Source organism: Trypanosoma cruzi, assembly GCF_000209065.1.
Source record: "Trypanosoma cruzi strain CL Brener chromosome Unknown tcruzi_1047053506295, whole genome shotgun sequence".
NCBI classification, from domain to species: domain Eukaryota; phylum Euglenozoa; class Kinetoplastea; order Trypanosomatida; family Trypanosomatidae; genus Trypanosoma; species Trypanosoma cruzi.
In genome coordinates this window covers 1-24,271 of record NW_920690.1, presented here as the reverse complement: position 1 = coordinate 24,271, position 24,271 = coordinate 1, and the positions used below count along the sequence as shown (strand labels likewise).

The following is a 24,271-nucleotide window of genomic DNA, read 5'->3' as shown; positions in this document are numbered from 1 at the left end:
CAAAGAGGCAAATGACCATTGGCACCGCTAGCGTCACCGATAGGCCGGCACTGCCCAACAAACAGCGAAGTCATACGCGCATGGCATACACAGGGATAAAAAGAAAAAGCACGGCGGCAGTACTCAAACATGGGAGACAAGGGTCCACATCGATAGTGCGGTCAATGCCTTCCCCCTCCCACTGGGGAGCCACTTCACCAACGCAGTCGCCTGCCTCCTCCCCCACCAACACAGCAAGGGAGCAACAGCGGGAAATGCGACACGTGCGACGAACACGCAGCCACAGAGTCCCACTGCTGTTGCCATGACCAAGCAAAGTAGGTTGCTCAGCGCAAGCACAATGAAAATACAACAAGCGCTCCAACAAACATTGCAATACGAAGAGGAGGCGCCGCAACCCAGACAAAAAACGCAACACCGTGCGGCGGGCGTTACTTCTTTTACATTGACTTTTCTCAAATGGATCCCACGGCCCGCACGCCAGCCACCACCGTCAAGCACATCCGCCCAACAAGTAGAGATGTGAAGGAGAGTTCCGTCACGTGGAGAAGGAGTGAAACACACACCTGCTATGCATCCTCCCTCGAGCTGGCGCGGTGGCTCAATAATCCGTTGTTGCCAAGAACCAATGAAAGAACAAAGCAATAATTCCGTAAACCTGGCAGTCAATAAATTAAGAAAAGAGCAAAGGGTCTGCCACGAGCATCGACGTTATGCTGCACCTACCAGGGGCTTCGCGCCTTCCCGTTGCGCGGAAAGATTGCTGGGAGAGAACATTTTCACGCCAAGAAGAAACTGCGCCAACCTCTTGGTGAAGCAAAGCTTCCCCACTTCTACAGTGTTCACCCCTCTTTTTTTCCTACGATTGCCTGCGGAGACGGGCAGCGGAGTGAATGCGGACTTGTTTCATCGCACAGTTCATGTTGGCCAGTTTTCACGATGTCCGGTCGACACCCATAACGTGTCGTGTGGCGGTGGATCAATCCGTCACTGCTGTGGCGCTAAAAGCCGCGTGCCGGATGGCAAAATTCAACCGGTGGTAATCTTATCGGGGCGTCGTCCGCTTTTTCGGCGGACTGACTCTCGGCCGTCGTGGAATCGGCGACGGCGGGACGTTGATGAATGAATGTGTGTACCATTTGGGGGACACGTCGCACTGTTCCTCGGTGGCATTCTCCTGCGCGTAGGAGGAAATCTCCTTCGAAGGCAAATTCTATGTGTAGGTTTTTTTTTTTCTTGTTACTCTGGGGGTCACCCGATATGCGCTCAGCAACAACAAGGGAATGACGACCTGAACTCATGTGACTTGAGTTGGGGTTCTCATCGGGGTCTCTCCGCACAGGGCGCGGGGAGAACGCAAAACTCACCTCGTCCAACCAGAAACCCTGGCGGCAGCCAACTTCCCTCCGCCGTAAAAATGCCGTTCTACTCATCCCCCTCCCCCGTTCTACACATCTTCCAAAGCAAAAGCACAAAAAAACGAAATTAGAAAAGAATACAAAACAAAAAAAAAAAAAAACAGAAAGCCGCAAACATCCCCGCGTTCAAAAAGTGAACGCAAAAAACGCAATAGAAACGGCACAACTTTCCTTCGCTCTTTCGATTTCGCTCGAACCCTCCCTGCCGACACAGATACACCTCGTTGAGCACCGTTTTTTTTACACACCCAACAAGATGAAATGCTTAAGATAAATTCAGTGCCAATCAATCTTCCCACCACAAACTTTTCAGCACGAACGCCGACAAAATACCAAAAAGAAAAAAAAAAAACTTTACAAAAGAACAACAAAAAGAAACCAAAGAAGAAGAACAAAAAAAAAAAAAGGATGTGAAGCAGTCAAATGCCGCGGTTAGTAACCCGTAATATATTTAATCGCCTCGCAAACCTTTAGTTCATTTGGTAGGTACAGTCGCTCGTTCAGAGGATGGGGAGTATCAAGACAGCAAACGCGCATGGGTGGAGCCTCCAAAGAGAGGAAACAATCCTGTGTGATGCAAGAAACAATCTCCGAGCCAATCCCGCTTGTCTTGGGAGCCTCATGAGTCACAATTACTCGACCTGTTTTCCGTACAGACTGCGTCACCATTTCACGATCCCACGGCTTTAAAGAGCGGAGATCAATGAGTTCCACCGAGATGCCTTCCTGAGCGGCGCGCTCGGCGGCCTTCATTGCCACACCCACCTGTGCTCCATACGTAACAATCGTTACATCCCTCCCTTCGCACAGAATTTTACCTTTACCGAGAGGAATCGTGTAATATCCAGGGTCCACTGGCTCCACCATGGAGCGATAAAGGCGTTTGGGTTCAAAAAAGATGCACGGGTCCTCCTCTTCCACACACTGCAGCAGTAAACCCTTTGCGTCCGACGGTGTAGATGGCATTACAATCTTTATGCCCGCGCAGTGGTTAAAAAACCCCTCCACACTCTGCGAATGGTAAAGTCCCCCATGCCCGACGGCAGAGCTCGGTGACCGGATGACGAGACCCCCGCAGTGAAAATGGCCACCGGAGCGAAACCGCATCTTCGCCGCTTCATTTACAATCTGATCAAAAGCTGGAAATATGTAATCGGCAAACTGTACCTCCGCTATGGGCTTCCACCCAGCAGAGGCCATTCCAATGGCAAACCCCACAAGGCCTTGCTCACTCAGTGGAGAATCAAACACCCGCTGTGAGCCATACTTCTTCGACAGATTGAGTGTGCATCGAAAAACACCCCCAAAGGCAACATCTTCTCCAAATACAACCGTTTTTTCGTCTCTGGAGAGCGCCAGGTCGAGCGCGGAATTAATGGCCTGAAGGAAATTCATCTCCACAGCTTCCGGTGCATCAGCGTGCTCCCTCGCTTGCGAAGCAGAAACGGCCGTCATCTGCAGACGTCGAGCACTTGCAACAGAAGAGAAAAAGGACGATAATGGGGATACGACGTGCGTAGTCCCAATTCGCCGCAGCATACTGACCCCTTGCCCGCTAGTTAACAGTGGAAGACGCGTAGGCACTAGTGGCAATGGCCATATTAAACGTCATGCAGCAAAAAAAAAAAAAAAAAAACAGAATATATATATATATATATAGAGAGAGAGAGAGAAGGAAAAAAAAAAGGTTCAAAAAAATAAAAAAAAACTAATTAAAACGCATCCTCCCAACGTACCAAAAGGACAGTCGCCCTCTAACAATCAAAAAGGCCTTGCCAATCTTCAACCACTACCAACGTTACACACACACAAAAAAAAAAAAACGATAGCCGAACACTCTACCAATGGGAGAAATTACCTCAGACAAGATGTAGTGTGCCCGTGGGATTTGAACCACATTGTAAAGATCCGTTTTGCACGAAGAATGAACAAAACACGCCCCAGATCGCGGTGGTGAAGCATCCCGAAGTGAAACGGCCCCATCACCCAGTGAGCTCTCTGCCCCCGTGGGCACAGACACTGAGACGCCCACCTGCACCATAGACGGTGACAAATGCGACGATGACCGCGCGTTAAAATCGTCTTGCAGAATTTCCTCCTTCAACTCAACAACAGTGGGGGAATTGGAGCCTTCCTTCTCTCCATCCTCCGCATCCTGCAGCAAAGCCGATCTGCCATAGGCAAGCTGTTGCAAGGAAATCATTTGCTCTATTTTTGCACCAACGTCGCAGCCTTGTCCACCTGCGGGTTGCGCCACCGTGTCTCCAACGTACGGCTCGGGCGGTGTGGAAGGTTCACGAGAAAAATTTCCTTCCTGCTGCTTTGGTGCGTCTCGATCAAATATCTGCCGTGCGTACGCCTCCTCATTCAATGGTAAAGATGGCATTGATGAATTTGTCTCCAGCCGCAGACCTCTTTTTCGTGTCGCAGAGCCATTTCCTGAATACGCGGTCGCCGCCGTGTTGGTGTCATTCCGCAATGTTTCCTCTTGACGACACATTACATGAGTCCTTGCTGCAAGGGACTCTATCTCTAAAAATATTGCGTCGCTGGCTAACCAGGCTGCAATCTCTTCCAATTCTTTGCGGGGGAAATCGGCTTCCGTTGCCCCGTTAGAAATTGGAATTGATGCACGTGGGAGTGTCCTCCGAGAGGCATCATAAACTTCCCTATTCTTCCTCGGCGACCGTCGCACCGAACTCCCCGCCGTAATAAAGTGCTGGTCCTTGTATGGATACACAGACAACCGGCGAGTCGTGTGTGGTACACGTTTTATTCTTGTATTTTCACGAGGGTGATTGCCGGCTCGCATGTAATAAATTTGACTCCGCCTATCCTCCTTGAAGCTGTAATCCCATCCCCCACACTGTAGCCGCAGACACACGCACAAAAAAAAAACACAAGGACAACACGGTACGCACTTCTTCAATGCACCCAGCTGGAAAAAATAAAACCCAGATAGAGCCCGTGATGTTCCCCATACACACATGCACAAATTATTAACAATAATAATAAAGGATGCCCGGCATCACACAATGAACTCTACATAAACTACCAACAACAACAACAATTAAAAAGACCCTGCATTGCAGTTGAATGGTAATGAGCTCAATAAAGTTAATCATCAAAAGCCCGATCGAAACGCTTTATTCTGACGGACCGTAAGACGATTGATAGCGCCAAGTTCCTGCTGTGACCAGTGTTTCTCCTCCATGTCCGAAGTGCCCTTGGCAAGGAGCAGCAGCTCGTTATTGCGTCTTCGCTCCTCCGCTTTCAGGGCAAAAAACTCCGTACGCCTGTCCTTTCGTTTTTGCTTCAAGGCGTCGCACAGCAAGAGAGCCCGCCTTGCATCTTCCTCATTCTTATTCGACTTCAACCGCGCGGCCTCCTGTTGTTTGCTCTTCATCTCCTCATCCCTCGCGCGGCGCGTGCTTTGACGCCAGTTTGCGCAAAGGACACTAAGAGCCTCTACCTTTTCACGTTCTTTTTGCCGCAAGGCACCGAAATGAGCCCGTCGCTCCTCTTCCAGCTGAGCACTTTCTTCCTTCGCTTGGCGAAGCTTTTCCCTTAGCATGGAAATACCCATTCCACCATACATGGAGTCTTCTAGATTCTCCTTCTGCAACCGAATATTCCTTTCCTGGATTTCAGCCTGTCGCTGAAGATTGCGCTCCCGCAACTGACGAATTTCTTGAATGAGAATGATGCGCTGCGTTTTTATTCGTTCCTCCTCTTCGAGTGCATCTTCTCTGAGTCGCATGTTCTCTGCCTTGACATTTGCTGCGGCGGTGAGACGATCCTGCTGTGCCTGTTCGACGGCCTTCCTTCGGTTTCCTTCCAACTCCCGACGCATCTTGGCTGTTTGGTTGCGTTGTCTCGCAGCTTCGCGATCCCTCTCCGCAGAAAAAGACTCCAACTGTGAGGCAATGTCAGCACGCACCTGAGAGGATACCATTCGTTTCATTTCCTCAACGGCTTTTCGTTTCTGCACAGCGTTATGACTGGCAAATTCAATTTGCGCCTTACGATTCAAAAGCTCAACCTCACGCTGTTGGATCTCCCGTGCCTTTTCTTGACGTTGCCACACTTCGAATTCCTGGGAATTACGCAGCACTGCCTCCATCTCCCCAAGGGATTTCTCCCGTTCCTCCATCCGCTTCAGGTACGTCTGTGCCTCTCTGCGAATTGCACCTGCCGTCATATGTACGGTAACCGGTTTGTAAAGCATCTGCCGCCACTCTTCCCGTGTGGATTTGGGAGACTCGGTCTGGCACGCGGGCTGTTCTTCCGCCTTTGTTTTGTGCCGCCTTTCTCGTGTCAGGAAACTAAAGCCGATGGGTTCAGTAGGACTGCACCCGCTTTTGGCAACAATGTCCGGTGCCTTTGTGAAGTCGATACGTGGGGGTCGTTTTTCAGGGATTGTATGCAGCATTGCCCGTACCTCTGCTGGGGGAACTTTTCCCGGACGTTCCTCCAGGTCATTCTTCACCCGCGGCGGGTGCGCTGCCACGGTTCGCGTCGTTGGTATATTGACATCTTCCGTCTCATCGTCTCTCAGAACCCGGGCAGCTGTTTTATCTAATAACCACTGAATGACGTCCTTCCGTACGTGTGGAGTAATCTCCAACAAGGGCCTGAGGATCGTACTCGTGATAAAGTTCATATCGTAATGTTTTTTCCAGTATGGACTGGAGTATTCCTTGAGGTTCTGTGGATTCAGCATGTACTCCAGATACTCTACAAGGCGCGGTGTGGTTGTGCAATGATAAAGAAGTTCACGTATGCGGTGGCCGCCCAAGACGGTGTACTGAAAAACCATCAAATATGCTGCAATATACATGGAAATTTTATCTCTCAAAATGCGTCGCAGACAATCCCCGTAACCCTTCAAAATGCCCTCGCAGACCTTTTCAAAGTGCAGGGTACCCAAGACGGTTTCACGAACCAGCACTCGCTCCTCCTCGTCAAGTGCAGTGCAATTCTCTAACGTTTCCTTAAGAATCAACTCGGGTGAATTTATCAAAGAGTCTTGAAGCGACCGAGAGACCATCTCGGTCATCAGCTTCCATATATCCCGCGGCTTCATTCACCCTTACCAAAAATGAATAACGATGCTTCCTATAAATAAAACAAGGAGCCGTGAAAGAAAAAGATAAATATGTAGTTTTATTTATTTATATTACATGTGATACTCGCACATTAGAAAGTAAAAAAAAAAAAGAATATTCCCCAGAGAATTCCCTCATGTTTTCCCCTCCACGAACTATCAAACGTCCCAAGAGAATAACAACAACGAAAAAAATAGACAAAGTCAAGTATGTCTTCTGAAATATAGATAGATATAGATAGATCATTGCTTACCACCCCCCCACCCCTCCTCTTTTCATTCCATTCTACTCCTTCTTACAGGCGCCTGCCATGAACGTCTGCTGACCCCTCGCCACCAGTTGCGTTGGCGTTGAGAGTCAGGCCACTGCTGTCCAGGTAAAACGTGCCAGCCCCGTGCTTCCTCATCATTTTGGCAATTGCACGTGACGCCTCCAGGCTGCGTAAAGTAATAAAGGCTGGATTCTTTTGCACCGCGTCACCAATAAGCTTAGCCGCCTCCGCCTCACCTTCCGCAAGAAGAATTGCACCCTTCTTCTCTTGCTCCGCCTGCTCCACACGCCACTTGGCCCGCTCTGCCATCTGTTGCGCCACTTGTTTAGCCTCCACGGCGCTGGTGTACTCCTTCCCAAAGCTCATCTGGGTGATTGACACGTCTGTGATGTCCACGTAAAATCGCTTCGCACGCTCCGCCAGCATAACAGCGATGCGGTGGCTCACTTCAGGACGCTTCACAAGAAGATCGGAGGCGTTAAATTGTGCTATAACCGCACGGATAATCTCATTGACAAGAGACGGCAACACAATCTCTGCGTATTCCATGCCCAGGTTACGGTAGACGTGTGATAAGTTGTTGACACTCGGCTGGTAGAGGACACGAACCGCCAAATTAACAGTCTGCAAATCGCGACTTCCTGTTGCCGTCATCACCTCAGTGGGTTTGTTACGGATGTCAAACACAACCGGTGTTTCAAGAAAAGGAATGGCAAAGTTTGCCCCTTCCCCATACGTCTTATCCTTCATGCCCGTAATGGCGTTAAACTTCACCGCACGACACCCACCGTCCACGAAGTAAACAGACTTGTAGAGCCCCGTCCCGAGAATACCGGTAAAGCCGACGAGAGCCAAGAGGCCGGTAACATCACCAAAGCTACCCAAGCGCTTCCGCACTTCCGCTGCAACGCGAGAGAAGTCAGGTCCGGGTGGTGCCTTCGCCATCACTTGTAAAAATAATAATAATAATAATAATAATAATAATAATAATAATAATAATAATAATAATAATAATAATAATAATAATAATAATAATAATAATAATAATAATAATAAATAATTTAGTAATTATGTGTGTTTGTATGTCTTTTTTGACACACTGTCGTGCTCCCTATTTTATGTGCTCTTCCCGCTAAGACAAGAGGGGTGAAAGCGAAAGTACAAATATATTCATATATACAGGGGAAGGAATAACAACGCATACGCACAGCCAAATAAACACAAACACATACAGTTCTATAAAGAAATCAAGAGAGAGGGGCTTAACACAAAAACACACGCACTCTAAAATAACTATGAGCATACACATAGTAAGAATAATAAGAATAATAAAAAATTCAGCCACCAAAAATGTACATACAGAAAAGAGATAACCATTAGCGAATACAGCTCTCGGACGCAGAAGAGAAAACACCCCTAACAGCATGTTAGATGCCACTTATTTGCGTAGGTGAGGACTGAGAAAGACGTCTCGCAACAGTGTATGGTATTTTTTGATCCGCTTGAAGTACAGAGAACCCCAGGTCAATTCCCAGATCCACTGTACGGTGGCGGCCACCAAGCATCACAGCAGCGACGACCAGTTTACTAAACATTCCGAGAGAACCAACAAAAGATACTCTCGTCCCTGGAAGCGACAACGATAATCCACAACCCGCAAAGGCACTGATCACCTCAAAGAATGAACGTGTCATGACATCAAAACGCGAGTCTTTTAACTCCTGAGTCAGCCATCCCTCCTCCCCAAAGAGAAGACACAAAATGGCCAAAAACAAGCAGAAAAGTCGGGAGGTGAAAAGCCGCACCATGGAGGCACTAAATACCTGCTTCCATTTCCTGTAAGTACGATCTGTAGGAATAGGAAGTGCAGGCAAAAACATGCAAAAAATCGTAATGGCAATATGTGCGTTGCTGTAATCCAGACATGAAATAAATGAAGCAGCAGCAAATCGCACAACAGCTGCCTGACAGACGGAAAGAAATATTTTATATGCTGTGGGAAACGGAGCGAGCAACCCATCCCCGCTCCATTGCTGAACCCAAAAAGGGATAGACTGTGCCAGGGTGATGACACACCACGCCACCCCAAGATAAAAAGTCTCGCTGCGCACAAATAAAAAGGCGTGAAATGAAACAGGGTGTTTATTTTTTAAAATGTCACGAAATCCCTTGTCCCAAGCATTCAAATGCAACATATCATCCACCGCATCAAATTCGTGAGGGAGAACATCTCCCTCGCGTTCCTGTAGGCTAAAGAGAAGAGGAAAATCTTCGCTCAGTGGAGCTGCCAATGGGCTTTCAAGATCTGTGTGTGGCGACGGTAACAGTCGCCTGCGAACACGCCTCACAAGGCGAAAAGTAAACCACTCCGCGTATAAAAAACCACGCAAGATCACTGGAAACAATGTAAATCCCAGTCCACACCCTATTGTTACCGTCAGCACTACGGCGGGGTCTCTAACGTATTGCTCCATCGGCAGAAAAACAGAACCGTGAAAGGAGGCAATGGCCATTTCTACAATCTCCAGAAAACTCAAATTAGATTGATTAAATACGGCAAGAAGAAAAATAAGTGTGACGTTTACTATACCAAAGTACAATAACGGTGTCAGGAGGCAAATGACAGAGGTGTGCCAAAGCCTCTGGGCGTACTTGCGTCTTGAGGCACGCAATCTCCCTTCTAAAAACAAGTCATCACGATTTGGTTCAAGCAAAGGCCACATCTTATTAAGCATCCATATTCGCAGTAGCGGCTGATGGGCACTGGTAAAAACCATCCCTCCTCCAATCATAAGGAAGTGTCGCAAAATATTTGTGCTCTTCTTCCATGTCGCAACATCAACAGTCTGCAACCCACAACAACAGACAGAAGAAATGGCGATAAAGAATGCGTCAATGTACGCAAGCTCGTCCTCCATCACGTAAAATAAAATGGAACCAACGCATGCAATAGAAAATATATAAGTTACATGCATCAATAAATACCATTTCTTAAAGAAATTGATTCTTCTTGCTATGGAATCCTGTGTGGTCGAAAGAGGCAATACAACGGGGCCCGCGTATTCAAGCAGCTGCGAACTGCGTGTGGCCCCCTCAGCATTATTATCCAACGTTACGTACGGCTCATCAGGGTAATTTGTGTCGTTCACCGCAAAACGACTGCGTAAGGCAGAAGCCACACGGTCTGCAGACGGTATGCGTTGCATCCGCACACCCCCAGTTTCTTTTGAGATGTGCGCCGATTTTCCCTCCTCCAAATTGGCGGACTACGCGCAAAGTTTTACCCCCTCGGCTACCAAATGAGACAATTTAGCCTCAGAGAGGCACAACAACAACAAAAAATTTAGATTAAAAGAAAAAGAAAAAAAAAAAAAAAAAGAGATATTGTAAAAGGGAAAAAAATACATGTAACGTATACACGCATGGCGTTATTTCCCTCAAGTGAGACTCCCATTGTCTTTCCCTCCTCCTGCATCCAATCATAACCGAAAGGTATTACCGGGGGGAAACTCCACCGGAACAAGTCACAGAAAATAAAATAAATAACTAGGCATAAAGTATACATACCATCCCATAGGCTCCATGTATTGCGGACCTATTCATGTTCAAGAGAACTACCGTACATATCGCAAAGTGAAGGAACGTAGTAATGGTCCCCATTCACTTTCTGTTTGAGTTGAGACCCACGAGAACTCCTAAGCTGGTGAGCCTTGCTGGAACTGCGGATATCCAGCAACGGCAGGTGCAAGGCCTGTCGTTGGTTGTGGTGTGATACAGCCATTTCAGATGCCTTGTGCCGCAGGTTCGCCTCAATCGCGCGCATTCTTTCAGCTGACTGTAGATGCTTCAATTGCTGCGCGAAAAACACCTTCTGATACGATGAAAAACTCCTCTTCTTAATTTCTTGCCATTTTTCACGTACTCTTCTCTCCACCATTTGTTGTTTGTGCTCTTCAGCAGCTTTATGCTCGCACTCCTCCAATTGTGAGAAGAGCGCCTGCATTTTTGCCGCCTCACCGTAAAGACGCGCAGATGCCAAGCATTTCTCTCTTGCCCGTGTCAATGTGAGAAGTGGAGACAACGTCATGGGTCGACGTGCCTCATCCGACACCACCCTTTCCGTGTACGCTTCCATCTCCTCTTCATGTGCTTTGCATATTTCGCTATATTTACTGTGGAGAGTCTCTCTAAACTGAAGCTCCTCCATCGTGGTAATTAAATGAGCATCCTTCAAGCAGCGCCTTGTCGCGTCCTGAAACGCCTTCCACTCAATCTCCTGCTGCTCCTGAAGTTCCTGTTTACGCCTTTGCCGCTTCTCTTCAATCCGACGCCGCCTCGCCTCCTCAGCCTCATGTGCCAGTAAGTAGTGACCCTTGGAAGCCCGCAACGTGATATTGCGGACATTGTTAACACTATCCGACATTCCCACCTCCCCCTCTTCCATTTCCTCGCTTTTATTTTAATTATTATTGCTATTCGGCCGTCCGATACAATCCAAGTCAAAAAAAAAAAAAAAAAAACGTGAAGTTGAGAGCAACAACAACAACAAGACACGTACGATATGTATATATATATATAAAGAGGGAAAGAGTGAGAGAAAAAAACAGAGAGAGTACAGAAGCGAAGTATCAATAAAAAAAAATAAAAATAAAAATAACAACAACAACAGCTATTCCATAGTATCATTGCTACCGCTTTAGTCTGTTGAGTCATGTCCATTGGCAAGTTATTTCAAATTCCCATTACCACCTTGGAAGTTTGCAGAAGTCCGCGCCGAAAACACCCCGTCGATGCTCCACCAAGTTGCCAATACAGCTCCTAATACATATATAGACACAGGAAATGAGAGAGAAGAAAAACCTCTTCTAATTATTAATGATTCCCTCCCCTTTTCCTCAGCAACTCCATTCTCATCCTACCTAAATCCTAATATTCCACTTCTTGACCCGCAAAAAATCCCCACTTTTCCTCCCACTCGTCACACACCATCATTACATAAGGGCCAAAGTATGCGACGTTGTCAATAGGGTGTACCCATCGACTCTTTGGCTCATAAATGTACTTGTCACGCAGCACTCGAGCACGCATAACACGACGGTCTCCGTGCACAATTTTGTCTTGTGGCGCACGAGTGCGAGCGGCGCGGTTCCACCAACCGTGGGCATTGATGAGGTCATCCTGAAGGCAACCGTACTTGTGGTATTGTAAACCCTCATAAAAGCACATAATCTTGCTGGCATACCATTTCCCGTATAGACCAAGATCCCGGGAGTCAGTGTGAATCAATTTCTCCCACGGGTACTCCATTTTGTATGGATGAGCGTGATCAGTCACTGGCAACGCCAACAAGGCACGATAGTCAATCTTGTTTGCCTTGATAGCGCTTTGAATACGCAGGGCACGCTCTACCTTGTGGGCGTTCTGGACAGAAAGAAACTCCCGGTACATGTTAGGGTAAAAGAAGTGACCAAAGTAGTACCGAAATCCGGCCCAGATCCCCTGGGCCATGTAGCGTGGTGCCGTGGGTCTCATCATCCCTCCTTTTTTTCTCCTTACTCACGTTGCAGACTGGCCAAAAGAGTGGAGTGAAGAGAAAAAAAAGAATCGGAAAAGATAGCAAAAAAAGAAAAAAAGAAGAAAGAAATACAGAGAGCGTTAATCTATAAGTACACACTCACACAAGGAAAAGGCGAGGGGGACACGTGTGTATCCATAGAAACAAAGAAACGGAAAAAGATAAGAATGAAAAGACAGCGGCACAAGATAATGTCTGTGCGTAACTGGAAGAGCTAGAACTGATGCTTGCTTCCTTTTCCCTCCAGCAAATACTTACAAAGTATCCTTAAGGTACTTGTTGACCTTGTCCAACGCCTTGCGGGCCGCCTCGCCTCCCGATTCGGAAACAAACGGAGCAACATCTTGGCAAATGCTGTTTGGATTCGTTTCAAGGATAATGCCCTCGTCCACCAGCTCATCCACGGTTAATAGAACCGCATCGTACTTTCCCAGCAATGTCCGTAGATTGAGGTCCGACACCTTCAACTCTTGGCGCAGGGCGTCTACAAGGCCGCGGAGAACGCTGTGAAGCACTAATTCATTCTCACTACCATCACCTATTACAATAAATGTAATGTCTTCAAATACATGCAGCAATACAGTGTGGCCTCCGTGAATCATGACGTCACCATCCATGGAGTTGCTGCAACCGCGTTTCGGATCCCGAGCTGCGGCATGAATGCCCAATTCCAACGCCCGCTGTTTATCCATCGTATTCAGCACACCAGCAGTTTGCATCTCTGCATTGATGTAGTACTTGGCGAAGACGCGGCCCCCTAGTTCGTTGAGAACAACAATCCCCTGAACATGATGCAGGAAGTCCATTATCTAGACCCTTATCTGCTGTTTTTTTTTCCCGCTTGATTTTTCTCGCTGTTAGTTTTTTTTTTCTTCTCCTTTCTTTTCTGTTTACTGTGCCTTTGTTGTTGTTGTTGTTGTTGTTGTTTCCCCTTTTTATTTAAGGCCGAGGCTCCATTTTGTTATCCCGCGCCACCAGCGCACAGACGGCAGAAAAAATAGCGAAAATGAGCATATATATATATATATAGAGAGAGAGAGGGAAAGAGCGCACAGCACCCTCTCATTTAATCCTTTAAGAAGATTTAACGGGAACAACGCCAAAAATATTTTTAAAAGGAATCAGCTCGCAAAGTACATTCTACTGGAAACGTCTCGCACGATCCACTCCATCCCCTCTAGTAATCCATCACCCGTCTTTGCACTGCATGCGCACAGCTGAACGTGCCGCTTCCCCTTTTTAATCGTGTCAATGTCTAAATGTTGTGCAATTTCTACCGGAGATATTGCCGCAGGTAAGTCCTGTTTATTTAAAAACACCAATAGGCTTGCACCGGCTAACCGCTCCTCTTGTAGGAGTGCATGAAGCTCCTTCCTGCAGTCCTCCAGCCGTGCCAAATCGTTGCTATCCACCACCCAAATCAAGCCGTCTGTACTCTCAAAATAATTTCTCCAGTAGCTTCGCAACGATTGCTGACCTCCAACGTCCCATATGTTCAGCGTACAGCCATGAAGAGAGAAGGCGGTGATCTGAAACCCAAGCGTGGGACTAATAGAGCTTGTGTCCTTTCCGCAAAATTTCTTAATACACGTCGTCTTCCCTGCGTTATCCAGGCCAAGCATCAGGATGCGCATTTCACGTTCCTTCCGTTTTGTTTTACGGATTATGGACAGCAACCCCATATATTTAAAACCTACACAAAAAGCTAAAGTCAGGAAAAAAAAAGCTGCGCAAAAACGCAATTTTCAGCCAACTGTGATGAAACAAAGAACAGCACATCTCAATTCAACAACAACAACAAACAAAATGAAATGAAATGAAATCAGTGTATTTCCTTCTCTTTCCTAAAGCAATACATTACTTACAAAGAACGCCTAACACCCAGAGTTTGTGCTGTCAATTCCTCATATTATAATTCCTAACATCATTTTGCCCTACCACCAAGAGGCAAGACGAATACGCTCGTCGTACCACTCCACATTCTTGTGAAATGTGTGCATAAATATAAAAACGGGAAGCATCGCAAGAACGTAGAATTGAAGCATGTTGTACACCCATGTTCCCCAGCGTGTCCCAAGAGAGAAGTAGGTACGCACCACCATGAAGTCCGTGTAACGCTGCTCCACACCGGCAAGATCCCAGTTCTTGTTGAATTCACGCTTGTGGTACTTGCTCTCCACTGTTTCATACTCAAGACGTCGTTTCTGCTCGGTACGTCCCCAGCCGTACAGCATGGGGCCGGGCCGTGCTGGCCCCTTATTCTGCATCTGTTTCCAAACAATGGAGCGGCGTAACATGGTGATTGTGTCCTACTTAGAACCTTATACTATTTTAAAAAAAAAAAAAAGTTATATAAATATCAATATACGTGACAGAATAATAATAAAAATAGTACCGAGGTACTTTCATGGGCGTGCCGGCACAGCCGTACAAATAGCCAAAAAACAAACCCAAACAGGATCTGAAAAACCGACAATTAAGAAAAAACTTATACAACAAAGCGACGAAGAGGCATATGATGACGATGGTATCGGTGTCCGTCGTTGTCTCTCCCTCCCTGACCAGGAAGAGACCCTCCAAATGCCAAGAACAATGCGAATGTAACTCCAAATGGAACAGATGACTTGAAGGTCGTTCTAAGAACGCCCTCCAGAAAAAAGGGAAGACCCATTGTTCGCAACATATTTTTCATCACACCTCCCGCTTCCCTAAAAATTGCAACTTCCCCTGCCAAAAAAGCTGAAAAGTTACACACGCCACCAGCGCGCTCCCTGCTGTGCAACGCCGACCGAAAAGTATTGCGTATTGGGTTTGTGGCAAATGTTAAAAGAGCATGAACACGAAAAGCGTCCCACCATGCCTCAAAAAAGCCGTCATGTCTCGAACCTTGTAGTGCAACCAACGACGCGCCGTGCCATAACGTTGAAATAAGGGCAGTGGCGGAAGCTCCAGAAAAAAAAGATAGAATTCCATACTGCTTGGTGCTCGCCTGTAAGCAGTGAAGAAGAGATTTATAGACCACTCCATCGTACCTGCTGCGTGGGCCACCAACACGACGAGCAATGGTGCGAACAGCTACCTTACCCATTCCATGAAGCGTTCCAGCGACGAGCGCACCCGTCAGCGCACCCGAACCAAGAGCAAACCCGCCATAGAGAAGACCCCATGGAAAGGCAAGAATTAAAGGCTGAGATGGATTTAAAATCATCCCCTTATACCGCACCCAAGAGTATTGAATTGGGTCCAGGCGAGTAATAGGATTAATGCTAAAAATTTTCGTTAAGTCCCGGTAGGGATACAAAACAAATATAGACATGCAACTCGCCCCATACCCCACAGCAGCCGTCGTCACACTATCTAACATACTCACCTCTAAGACCCTAGCTTGAATTTTCTTGCTGACATTATCACCATAACAATTGTTAGATATTATTAGGAATGATAACAATGAATCCAAAAACAGGCATACACACACCAAAAAAAAAAAAAAAAAAAAATGTTGCACACTGTTAAATTGGATCTCGATAATGATAAGCAAGGCAAAGCTTGGAGAAAAACATATATAGATGCCTGCATCTCTGTGTAGAATTTCATTGTCTCTTCTAACTTAAATTTCCGCGTATCATTACATTTTTTCTTGTATTCTATGAAGTTTCTATTTCTGTCGTGTTTCAGGAAGAAACAAATATGCTCCCGGTACTTTTTGTCGTGGAACGGTCCAAAGCTAATCTTCCAGGGACACTTAATTGATCCGCATTGTGCATCTCCCATTGCTCCACCTCGACGAGCACAAATGGGTCATTTGACAAAGCACTTTTTTCTTTCTTCAGTTGCAAGTTGTTCTGAAGGACTTGTTCTTGTGATATCCACACACCACGATTGGGCAAACTTTGCACAAAAGGATTTTTTGTAACAAACCCCGAAAGTGCATTCATCCCAAGCGGAACATCTTTTCCAAAGGCACGCCCTTTTGAAACAACTGCCCGCCGAAGATCGGGGTGCCAAAGATCCTCACAAAAAGACTCCACATTATCCATACCCGTGATAGCCGCTGTGAGACTTAGACATATGGCTTCACTTCCGTCTTTGAGTTCAAGAAAGTTGCCGAGAGCTGGGTGGTCGTTTCGAATCCAAAACGGTGACTTAAATCCTAGCTCTGCAGCAGCCGCTTGAAGGTTGTCTACAACTTCCTCTCGGGAGAAAAATAATCCAGTCAAGCCGCAGCGTGGCATGTAGCTTTGTTCTCGAAGTTCAGCTGCACGCTTCACCATGGAGGCGTGATAAAAAACACGAGGCACAAAATCCTCGGCCTTTTCAGAAGGATTAATAAAATAATTTGGAAGGGGTAAAGTAAATTTTGGGGCATCTCTGATAATGGCGCCACTACCAGAGCCAGTAACGACTCTGCTGGAGAAAAAGTCTTGACGGGTTGCATTCTTCGTAAACTGCGTGTAAGCTGTAGCATTATTTATTTTTAGTTGATCCAATATTTTCTGTGCATTATGAACTTGAAAGGATAATCCAAAGGACGTGGCATTACACATCAATTGTAATTGGCGAAAGAGGCTTAATTGGGCAACAGGGGGAGATTTCCGCCGGTACGCCATTAGGCCAAAAAACTCAGTTCCTTTATCCCCTTTATAAAATAAATAAATTTATAGAGAAATACACGTATATAAATCAATATGATTGTTAGTCCAACATCACCAAAAACACAAGATTGCATTCAAGAGAAAAAAAAAACAGGCAGAACACCATAATCAACCATTCAGTGCCCGTAAGAACGCACAACAAATAATAATAATATTAATTAATTAATAATAATAATAATAATAATAATAATAATAATAATAATAATAATAATAATAATAATAATAATAACACAAAAACGAAAGCTGCGGCTTACAGTTTCTTCGTTATTTCTAGTTGGTGATCATCTAACGCAGAAAAAAGAAGTTTTTCAAGGTCCTTCAATGCATCCACCTGTAACTGGTCAGGTTCTGTAGAGTACTCATTTCCAAACAGACGAATGCCTTCTAGAACAAGCCTATAATCCTGTCGCATTGCCTCCTTAATGGAAATAATCCTTTCCCTCTCTTTTCTCATACGCTGCTCTTCACGTTGGTACCGTAAATATACCTCCTTTTCTCTCAGTTCGAACACCTCCTTTTTGGAAGCAAGTTCTTCTTCAAGCAAACGGATTCTTTTTGCGGCTTCACCTTCAGCAGCAGATACATGTGTCCTTCGAAAAGAAATCAGGCCTACTAGTCCCAAAATTTCTTGCCGCATGATTTGAATCCGCTCAGTTGCTTCCTCTTTTTCAAGGGCAAAAAACTGCATCTCCAAAATATGCAGTGCCTCAAGTTTTTTTTTTCTTTCTTCTGTGGCCAACGCAGATATCCTCGCTTCTTCCAGAAGTTCTTCAGCTTTTTCTCGCGCGCGCAACATACGAACTCTTTCCGCCTCAATTTGCCTTTGCGCAGGCATGATTCCCGCTTCAAAAGATGCCTGATAAAACTTTAGTTCCTTTTCACGATTCAGCAGCTCCTCCTCTTGTTTTTGCAGGCATTGTACTCGACGCTCAAACTCTTCCGTTTTAACCACAAGAAGTCTGGTCTGTGTATCAACGTTACACATCCTGTCTCTAATTAGTTTTTCTTGCTCCATGAGCTCAGCGGCATGGTTTCTTTTAGCATCTTCCATAGTGCGTTGAAGGGTATCAAATTTTAGGCGTTCTACCCTTAACTCCTCTGAATACGCGGAAACACTCTGTTGAAGGTGGGCAATTTCCAATTCAGCTTTACGCAGGCGGTCTTTCAAGATTCTTTTCGAGTGCTGTCTCTGCTGAAAGTGGTGCTGGAGAAGACTCTCCAACTCAAGACTTACCTTCACACAGGGATCATAATCCCGATTCCCCACCTTCATGATGCCACCTCAATAAGATTCGAACGGAAACACACAATCAACCAAGAATTAAAAAAATTAAAAAAAGATAGTAGGAAAAAAAGACACACCGTCACCGTAGCCATATATATATAATAAAGATAAAATAACTATTTAAAAATGTATAAATTTAAAAAAAGTAATCAAAAAAGAACCGCCTCCCTAATCCTACTTCCACCATATTATTTTATCTGCAATGCATATGGTCTTTCTACAAAAGGATCAGCCTCGGTTCCATTTTTTCTATCTATTATGAACCAAATATACTCCAATTACCTTGTATCTTCATTCAATACTGACCGCTTCTTCGGACGACGGAGAGGGCCCTCCGCTAAATTCAGACGCTCGACAAAGACTGGACGCTCTATTTGTTTATCGGCATTGGCAGTAACCGGTAGTTTTTTGATACACTTTTTCAAAATAATATTCTGATGACGAAGTTGCTGCAACTCAACTTCCTGTTGAAAACATAAATCAGACAACTTTTGTATTTCGTCCGGAAATTTTCCCACACTGTCCTTCTTTAAAGATTTCAGCATTTCCTGGACGCGGTTGTATTTCTGCACAATAATCTCCCTTTCGTTTTCCAGATTCTGACGTTCCTCCAGCAATTTCTGTATCGTTTCCGCATCCTTGGAGCAGCGCCGTTTGGCCTCTTCCAAGGCAGCCTTTGCCCTTTGATATGCTTCTCGTAGATTGCACTGAATATTTTCAGAGTCTCGCATAGATTTCGAAAAAGCACTCACTCTTGCTTCGGCTTCTTCATACTTCTCTATAAAACCGTTCAACTTCATTTTCATATTCTCCATTTCTTGGCGAGAAGATTTACCCAAAATTTGTAACTTCGCTTCCTGAGTTTGTAGTTGCTCTTGCAAAAGAGCTGTTTGACTGTCCGCTGTCACATGTTTCTTTTGAAGTTGTATAAAATTTAATTCTATTTTTCGTTTTTCCTCCAAAAGAATTCTCTCGCGCTGATGCATAACTGCAATCTCCTTCTTCGCTTTTGACAACTCGTCCTCGGTCAGCAACAGGGTTTTGGAAATTGCCTCATTATCAGTAGAAAGAATGTGACAGCGTTCATCCAACAAATTAATCTTCTCTTGGGACTGTCGAAGAAGGTCTTCGTAATGGTGAATCTCTTTTATTAGTCTTTCGTGTTCCATTTGCTGTCGTTCGGAATCTTCCCTCATTTCGTTAAGATTAGAGTTCAGCAATTCGTCAAGTTCACCTAGCTCTCTTCGCATGGTCTCTACCTGTTCTTTAAGCCAAGTGTTGTCGTTGACGGTCTCCTCACAAGTTTCTTTCGAAGATTTTAGCTCAGATGACAACTCCATCACTTTGGACTCTAATTGCGTGATATCATTTTGCTTCGAGGAAAATCCTTTTTCCAATGCATCTAGTTTTTCGCATAGAGCGCAATTCATATTCTCCTTTTCCTTCAAAGAAGTCTCCTTTAAATTCATTTCTTTGTGCATAGTCCAAATTTGCTCATAGCTCTCATGTAACCAATTCACCAATCGAGCGCTGTAATCAGAAAATAGTAACGCCCATTCATTGCTCTGAAACACCTCCACGGTCAGCCTCTCCCCACGCTCTATATGTTCCAAGTTCTTTCCTTCCGTGGATGCCAAACATACACGGAGGTTTGTGTTTTCCTTCATGACTTCCTGGAAGCAAGCATCGTTTTCAGCCCTAATGTTTTTGTTTTCCTCAGTCAAAAACGTGATTTTTGCATTAAGCTCTTGTTGACGCCTTTGCTCATTTACTCTCAGCTCGTTATACTCCAAAAGTAATGAAGAGTAGCAATCTTTTACTGCCTTAAACTCAGTGGAAAGATCTTCCTTTAATGATTTATTAAGCTCGTTTTGCGCAGTAGAAAATTCAAGCTCCTTTTGTAAGAGCTCCACAATCTGTTTTTGGCCAATTTGCGCATCTTGAAGTTCTGCTATATCTTGTTCTAATAAACACACATGTTGAGAGAGATCACCAGTCGTTTTATCATACTCCTGACGCAAGGATGACAATTCATTAGACTTTTTATGGAATTCTGTTTCAAGCAAAGTCTTTTCTTTGCGCAAAAGATTTATTTCCTCTTCAAGCTCCTGGTGCTTCGTTTGTAACAAAGAATTACTTTGAATATGGTGCTTTCTTTCAGCCAAAATGACGTTTACGTAGAGTGTTCCCCATTGAAAAACAATTTCATCCCTAGCATGACGCTCCTCTTCATCAAGTAACATTGTATAAGAAAACTGATGCAGCAACTGTTGATGGCCAGCTAATTTATCCTCAAGAAGTCCAATAAAGTTTCTTGCCTTAAAATGAGTTGCTTCTAAGCGACAATTCTCTTCTCGAAGTTCAGCCGCAGTCTCAACCAGCGTATCCCTCTCCTTTCTCAAGGAATTCACCTCTTCTACAACCTGTTTCATTTCCAAATCCATCTTGCTTACAAGATTTTCGTAGTGAATATTCTGCTGCGATGCAGAAGCAAAATCTTTTTCGATTGCTGCTAACCTTGCAGCATGATCGTCTTGAGCTTTTTTAAGACGATGTAACTCCTCGACTTGTAAGCAATTTGCCGCTTCTGCATCTTTTAAACAACGTTGGAGATCATCATTTCTATTCTTATTTATAAGCAGATCATTTTTTAAAGCCCCAATTTGCGACAAAGATTCATCTAGTTTCGTCTGCAGTTCACTAGACTTCGCAACCCATTGAGCGACAACATCATGTGCCTCCTTCTGCAAAGCGTCTATGTCACATTCCAGTGCTTCTTTTTGTTGAACTGACTCAGAAAGGTGATGTTTGCACTGACACAGCTCTTTTTCTAACTGAATAATTCTTTCTTTCATTGCATCAGAAATGCGGTCTTGTTTAGAAGCCATGTGTGTAATATTCCACAAATCGATCAACGCTAAAAACAAAGGTAATCAACAACAGCAAAAAAAAAAAAATCAAATGTGAAGAAAAGAATAAAAAAGCAATGATCAAATTATTATGGGAAAAAAAGAGCGTGAAAAGGCGGCCAACGCTCAATTCATTCATAAAAAAACATCCTCAAGCAGCCATCCCACGAAGGAGAAAAGGAGCATACTTTACTTGAGCAGAAGTCCATCCAGAAGTATTAACATTCAAAAAGCTAAGAAAAAAAAACGCTCCAAAAACCGCATGCACACAAAAACAAAGAATAATCTTCTGGGCAGCTGACCGGATCCTGAAATTATCTATGAAAAGCCAAACAATATGGGGGAAAAAAAAAAGGTAAAGCAGAGGCAATTAATTACCTCAATGCTGTTTTCTGATTATATATATATATACTTACAAGTGTCAGCCTGTTTTGTGTCCCCCAAACACAAGACCCCGCCGCTCCCCTTCGCAAGTTCCACCCCCTTCGCCAAGTCCTGAATTGTAAAAACACGACCGCGTGACATGCCGTCTGCGGGGCTTTCCGCAGGCCGTACGCAGGCAAAGGATACCTGTATTCCGCGAGAGCCAAAAACTCATATATCCGTTGCAGCTCCCACGTCATGGCGTGTGATTTTGATCTGCCTTTATTCGCCGCTCCTTGCAGCGAATTACTGTCCACCCAAACGTCCATGGTGGATGGCAAGATGGCGGAAAAGGCCGATAAGGCTAAGCGTACCGCTCGTGCCTCGACCTGCATGATAAGAAAAGGTTTCCTCTTCCACTCTCCTCCGGCAATTTTAACGTCGCAGGAGTCTGGAATAAAAACGGCTCCCCATCCATGGAGCGATGCGTCCGCGATGATGGCAGCCGATGCTCTCTCGGTGGGCTTGATGATTCGCTTACGATTATTCTCAATGATGTGTCGCAGTCTCTCGCCCAAACCAACCGCTGACGGCGGTAGGTTCGCCGGGGATGTCTCCAGCACAATTCCCCGGTTAAGTGCCTATAATATTCGTCGCACTGCCTTGATGAAAAAGTAGTATTCGCATAAATGCGTGCCCAAAATGGCAGCCGCGTACAAAAAACGTGACGTCATAACCTCCATTTCCGCGATGGTCAAAGAATTAAGCGCCGGCATGGCGCGTACAGACCGGACAAACCTTTCACTCAGGGATACCGCCCGGTGAGTGTGATCAAACTGCACCCACAGAAAGGTGTAATGCGTAGCGCCCGATTCGCGTTCCTCCCCCAAGGATGCGTGACAACTGTCCGCATTACGAAGCACTTGGGCTTCCCACAATGTCACATTGCTTTTCGACCCCTGCAATGCGTATATTATCGATCCAAACGTCGACACGCACCAATGGAGGTGCGGCCCAGAGAGAGTGAACCACCGTCGTCACCACCGCGATTGCTGAGGTAATAATCTGGAGAATTTCTGGGCCGGCCTTGTATCCCATTGGGAGCCGTGTGAGCTCCACCAGCGTGCCGTCCTCCACGCGGCATCGAAAGAGATGCCGAGTCTCCCGCGGTAAAGAGACTTGAAAAAAGGATGCCTTTAAATCCAGGCAGGAAGCGGCCTCAGCCATCACGGGCGGCAAATAATGGGAAATGTGTAAAAGAGGAACATTGGCCTCGTAAGGGTCGTCTCTGTTCCTGTCGCGTGGCCACGCGATCCATCGTCGTCGTGAACCGGCGGTTTTCTCCTCCACAACCGAGAAAGGTATTATCCATCCGCCTGTTACTGTGGACGAAACGTCCTCGATTATTCCCGCTTTTCGTAACAATCTCGCGTCAGCGGTTGGAATTCTCCGTGAGCCTTCGCTCGCTTTACCGGAGGAAGACGGAGGGAAAGGGGACCGCCCGACGAGTCCCCAAACTTGCATGAGCCTCTCCAAGGTAGCCGGGTTCAACCGACTTTTAATCCACTCCAGATTCAATACGGGCACGTTGGCTTGCTGTAGCGGGATAACGTGTTCATCTTGTGGAGTGGCCAGACGCGTCCCTGTCGCGCGTCTCGTCATTGCAGCAGCATGATTGTGATTGAAATCATGGAAAAAGCGCTCCTCCGCTCTCAACCAGAGTTCCTGCCCTTCCGCCGTTCCTCCCTTCTCATCAATGCGACCAGCGACGGCACCTGGGTCAGCAGTGTGGTGTACCTCCACAAATATCGAACAGTATTCTGGGAAGGTCAAACGGATCGACGTGCTTCGCCAACTGCGAGATCACGTGTGGATCCAAATTGTACGTCTCCACGATCTGAGCAGCGTGCCGCAACACACCGCGTTTTATGGAATGCGCCGTGGCATCCCAAGGAGCCAGAGCTCGTTCGACTTGAGCAGTCGTAATATTCGTAAGCTTTTCCTTCTCTTGAAGTGTCCTGCATAGCTTTATAGTGTCGAACGCGCCCTGCCCTCGTATCCTCACGAACCGCAATAAGCAGTGGGGATCCGCCCTCGCCGTCATTGACGCCACGGACCAATCCAAAATTATGGTCCCGTCCGCCTCCAGTGTGAAAATTTTTGGGCGTTAAGGCCGCAATCTCGGAACAACGACTCGCCGTTATCCACGCAAGTCGAAAAACAACACGTCGCTTCTAATCGGTAAACGAAAGAGTTTTTTAAAAAGAGCTGGAAAATGTCAATTGCGTCAAAATTTAGAGAATTTGTTTCTGATTTTCCCTGAGAGAATATTTTTCTTGCTACAAAATGGGCACCCAATTTTTTTTTTGTTGTTGTTCAATTTGGTTTAGAGTAAGAAAGGGGAAAACTTTTTTCTAATTATTTGTTATTATTATTATTATTATTATTATTATTATTGATGATGATTTTGCCCGATTATATATATGATTGTGAGCCTCATTAAGATAATGTGATGTTATTATTATTGTTATTAATTAATTAATTCATTCATTAATTAATATGTTGTTTAATTGTAATGAGTTCTTGATTATTTGTTTTTCTCTGTGTTGACGACATGTTGTGAAAAAATCATATATATATATATATATTAATGTAACTATTTATAATTTTCCTTTTTTGGTATATGTATT

General features: G+C 45.4%; 14 protein-coding genes across 14 annotated transcripts, besides 20 other annotated features; all 14 read right to left on the bottom strand.

Moving 5' to 3' along the window:
* Positions 1–157: part of a sequence feature (haploid, non-Esmeraldo-like haplotype) that runs on past the window's edge.
* Positions 158–24,271: a sequence feature (heterozygous, non-Esmeraldo-like haplotype).
* Positions 1,461–1,525: a sequence feature (T-rich).
* Positions 1,753–1,824: a sequence feature (T-rich).
* Positions 1,851–2,957, bottom strand: Tc00.1047053506295.160 (2-oxoisovalerate dehydrogenase beta subunit, mitochondrial precursor, putative; the record flags this gene model as incomplete). The annotated part of the gene is made up of 1 exon (XM_807773.1): positions 1,851–2,957. The coding sequence occupies one exon, from the start codon at positions 2,955–2,957 to the stop codon at positions 1,851–1,853; it is 1,107 nt and encodes a 368-aa protein (XP_812866.1).
* Positions 3,036–3,126: a sequence feature (T-rich).
* Tc00.1047053506295.150 (uncharacterized protein) lies at positions 3,217–4,407 on the bottom strand (the record flags this gene model as incomplete). The annotated part of the gene is made up of 1 exon (XM_807772.1): positions 3,217–4,407. One exon carries the CDS (start codon positions 4,405–4,407, stop codon positions 3,217–3,219), a length of 1,191 nt encoding a protein of 396 aa, XP_812865.1.
* On the bottom strand, positions 4,543–6,504 carry Tc00.1047053506295.140 (uncharacterized protein; the record flags this gene model as incomplete). Its single annotated transcript, XM_807771.1, has 1 exon — positions 4,543–6,504. The coding sequence occupies one exon, from the start codon at positions 6,502–6,504 to the stop codon at positions 4,543–4,545; it is 1,962 nt and encodes a 653-aa protein (XP_812864.1).
* On the bottom strand, positions 6,822–7,742 carry Tc00.1047053506295.130 (prohibitin, putative; the record flags this gene model as incomplete). Its single annotated transcript, XM_807770.1, has 1 exon — positions 6,822–7,742. The coding sequence occupies one exon, from the start codon at positions 7,740–7,742 to the stop codon at positions 6,822–6,824; it is 921 nt and encodes a 306-aa protein (XP_812863.1).
* Positions 7,749–7,853: a microsatellite.
* On the bottom strand, positions 8,225–10,003 carry Tc00.1047053506295.120 (transporter, putative; the record flags this gene model as incomplete). Its single annotated transcript, XM_807769.1, has 1 exon — positions 8,225–10,003. The coding sequence occupies one exon, from the start codon at positions 10,001–10,003 to the stop codon at positions 8,225–8,227; it is 1,779 nt and encodes a 592-aa protein (XP_812862.1).
* Positions 10,148–10,175: a microsatellite.
* On the bottom strand, positions 10,393–11,241 carry Tc00.1047053506295.110 (uncharacterized protein; the record flags this gene model as incomplete). The annotated part of the gene is made up of 1 exon (XM_807768.1): positions 10,393–11,241. The coding sequence occupies one exon, from the start codon at positions 11,239–11,241 to the stop codon at positions 10,393–10,395; it is 849 nt and encodes a 282-aa protein (XP_812861.1).
* Positions 11,428–11,454: a microsatellite.
* Tc00.1047053506295.100 (uncharacterized protein) lies at positions 11,724–12,332 on the bottom strand (the record flags this gene model as incomplete). Its single annotated transcript, XM_807767.1, has 1 exon — positions 11,724–12,332. One exon carries the CDS (start codon positions 12,330–12,332, stop codon positions 11,724–11,726), a length of 609 nt encoding a protein of 202 aa, XP_812860.1.
* Positions 12,386–12,441: a sequence feature (T-rich).
* On the bottom strand, positions 12,627–13,178 carry Tc00.1047053506295.90 (coatomer zeta subunit, putative; the record flags this gene model as incomplete). The annotated part of the gene is made up of 1 exon (XM_807766.1): positions 12,627–13,178. One exon carries the CDS (start codon positions 13,176–13,178, stop codon positions 12,627–12,629), a length of 552 nt encoding a protein of 183 aa, XP_812859.1.
* Positions 13,274–13,299: a microsatellite.
* Positions 13,494–14,054, bottom strand: Tc00.1047053506295.80 (ADP-ribosylation factor, putative; the record flags this gene model as incomplete). The annotated part of the gene is made up of 1 exon (XM_807765.1): positions 13,494–14,054. One exon carries the CDS (start codon positions 14,052–14,054, stop codon positions 13,494–13,496), a length of 561 nt encoding a protein of 186 aa, XP_812858.1.
* Positions 14,307–14,669, bottom strand: Tc00.1047053506295.70 (uncharacterized protein; the record flags this gene model as incomplete). Its single annotated transcript, XM_807764.1, has 1 exon — positions 14,307–14,669. One exon carries the CDS (start codon positions 14,667–14,669, stop codon positions 14,307–14,309), a length of 363 nt encoding a protein of 120 aa, XP_812857.1.
* Positions 14,700–14,732: a sequence feature (AT_rich).
* Tc00.1047053506295.60 (uncharacterized protein) lies at positions 14,861–15,736 on the bottom strand (the record flags this gene model as incomplete). Its single annotated transcript, XM_807763.1, has 1 exon — positions 14,861–15,736. One exon carries the CDS (start codon positions 15,734–15,736, stop codon positions 14,861–14,863), a length of 876 nt encoding a protein of 291 aa, XP_812856.1.
* Positions 15,849–15,869: a microsatellite.
* Tc00.1047053506295.50 (uncharacterized protein) lies at positions 16,044–16,979 on the bottom strand (the record flags this gene model as incomplete). The annotated part of the gene is made up of 1 exon (XM_807762.1): positions 16,044–16,979. The coding sequence occupies one exon, from the start codon at positions 16,977–16,979 to the stop codon at positions 16,044–16,046; it is 936 nt and encodes a 311-aa protein (XP_812855.1).
* Positions 17,010–17,032: a sequence feature (AT_rich).
* Positions 17,166–17,253: a microsatellite.
* Positions 17,275–18,297, bottom strand: Tc00.1047053506295.40 (uncharacterized protein; the record flags this gene model as incomplete). Its single annotated transcript, XM_807761.1, has 1 exon — positions 17,275–18,297. One exon carries the CDS (start codon positions 18,295–18,297, stop codon positions 17,275–17,277), a length of 1,023 nt encoding a protein of 340 aa, XP_812854.1.
* Positions 18,400–18,454: a sequence feature (AT_rich).
* Positions 18,588–21,197, bottom strand: Tc00.1047053506295.30 (uncharacterized protein; the record flags this gene model as incomplete). Its single annotated transcript, XM_807760.1, has 1 exon — positions 18,588–21,197. One exon carries the CDS (start codon positions 21,195–21,197, stop codon positions 18,588–18,590), a length of 2,610 nt encoding a protein of 869 aa, XP_812853.1.
* Positions 21,481–23,824: a mobile genetic element.
* Positions 21,499–21,679: a mobile genetic element.
* Positions 24,004–24,038: a microsatellite.
* Positions 24,111–24,140: a microsatellite.
* Positions 24,204–24,251: a sequence feature (AT_rich).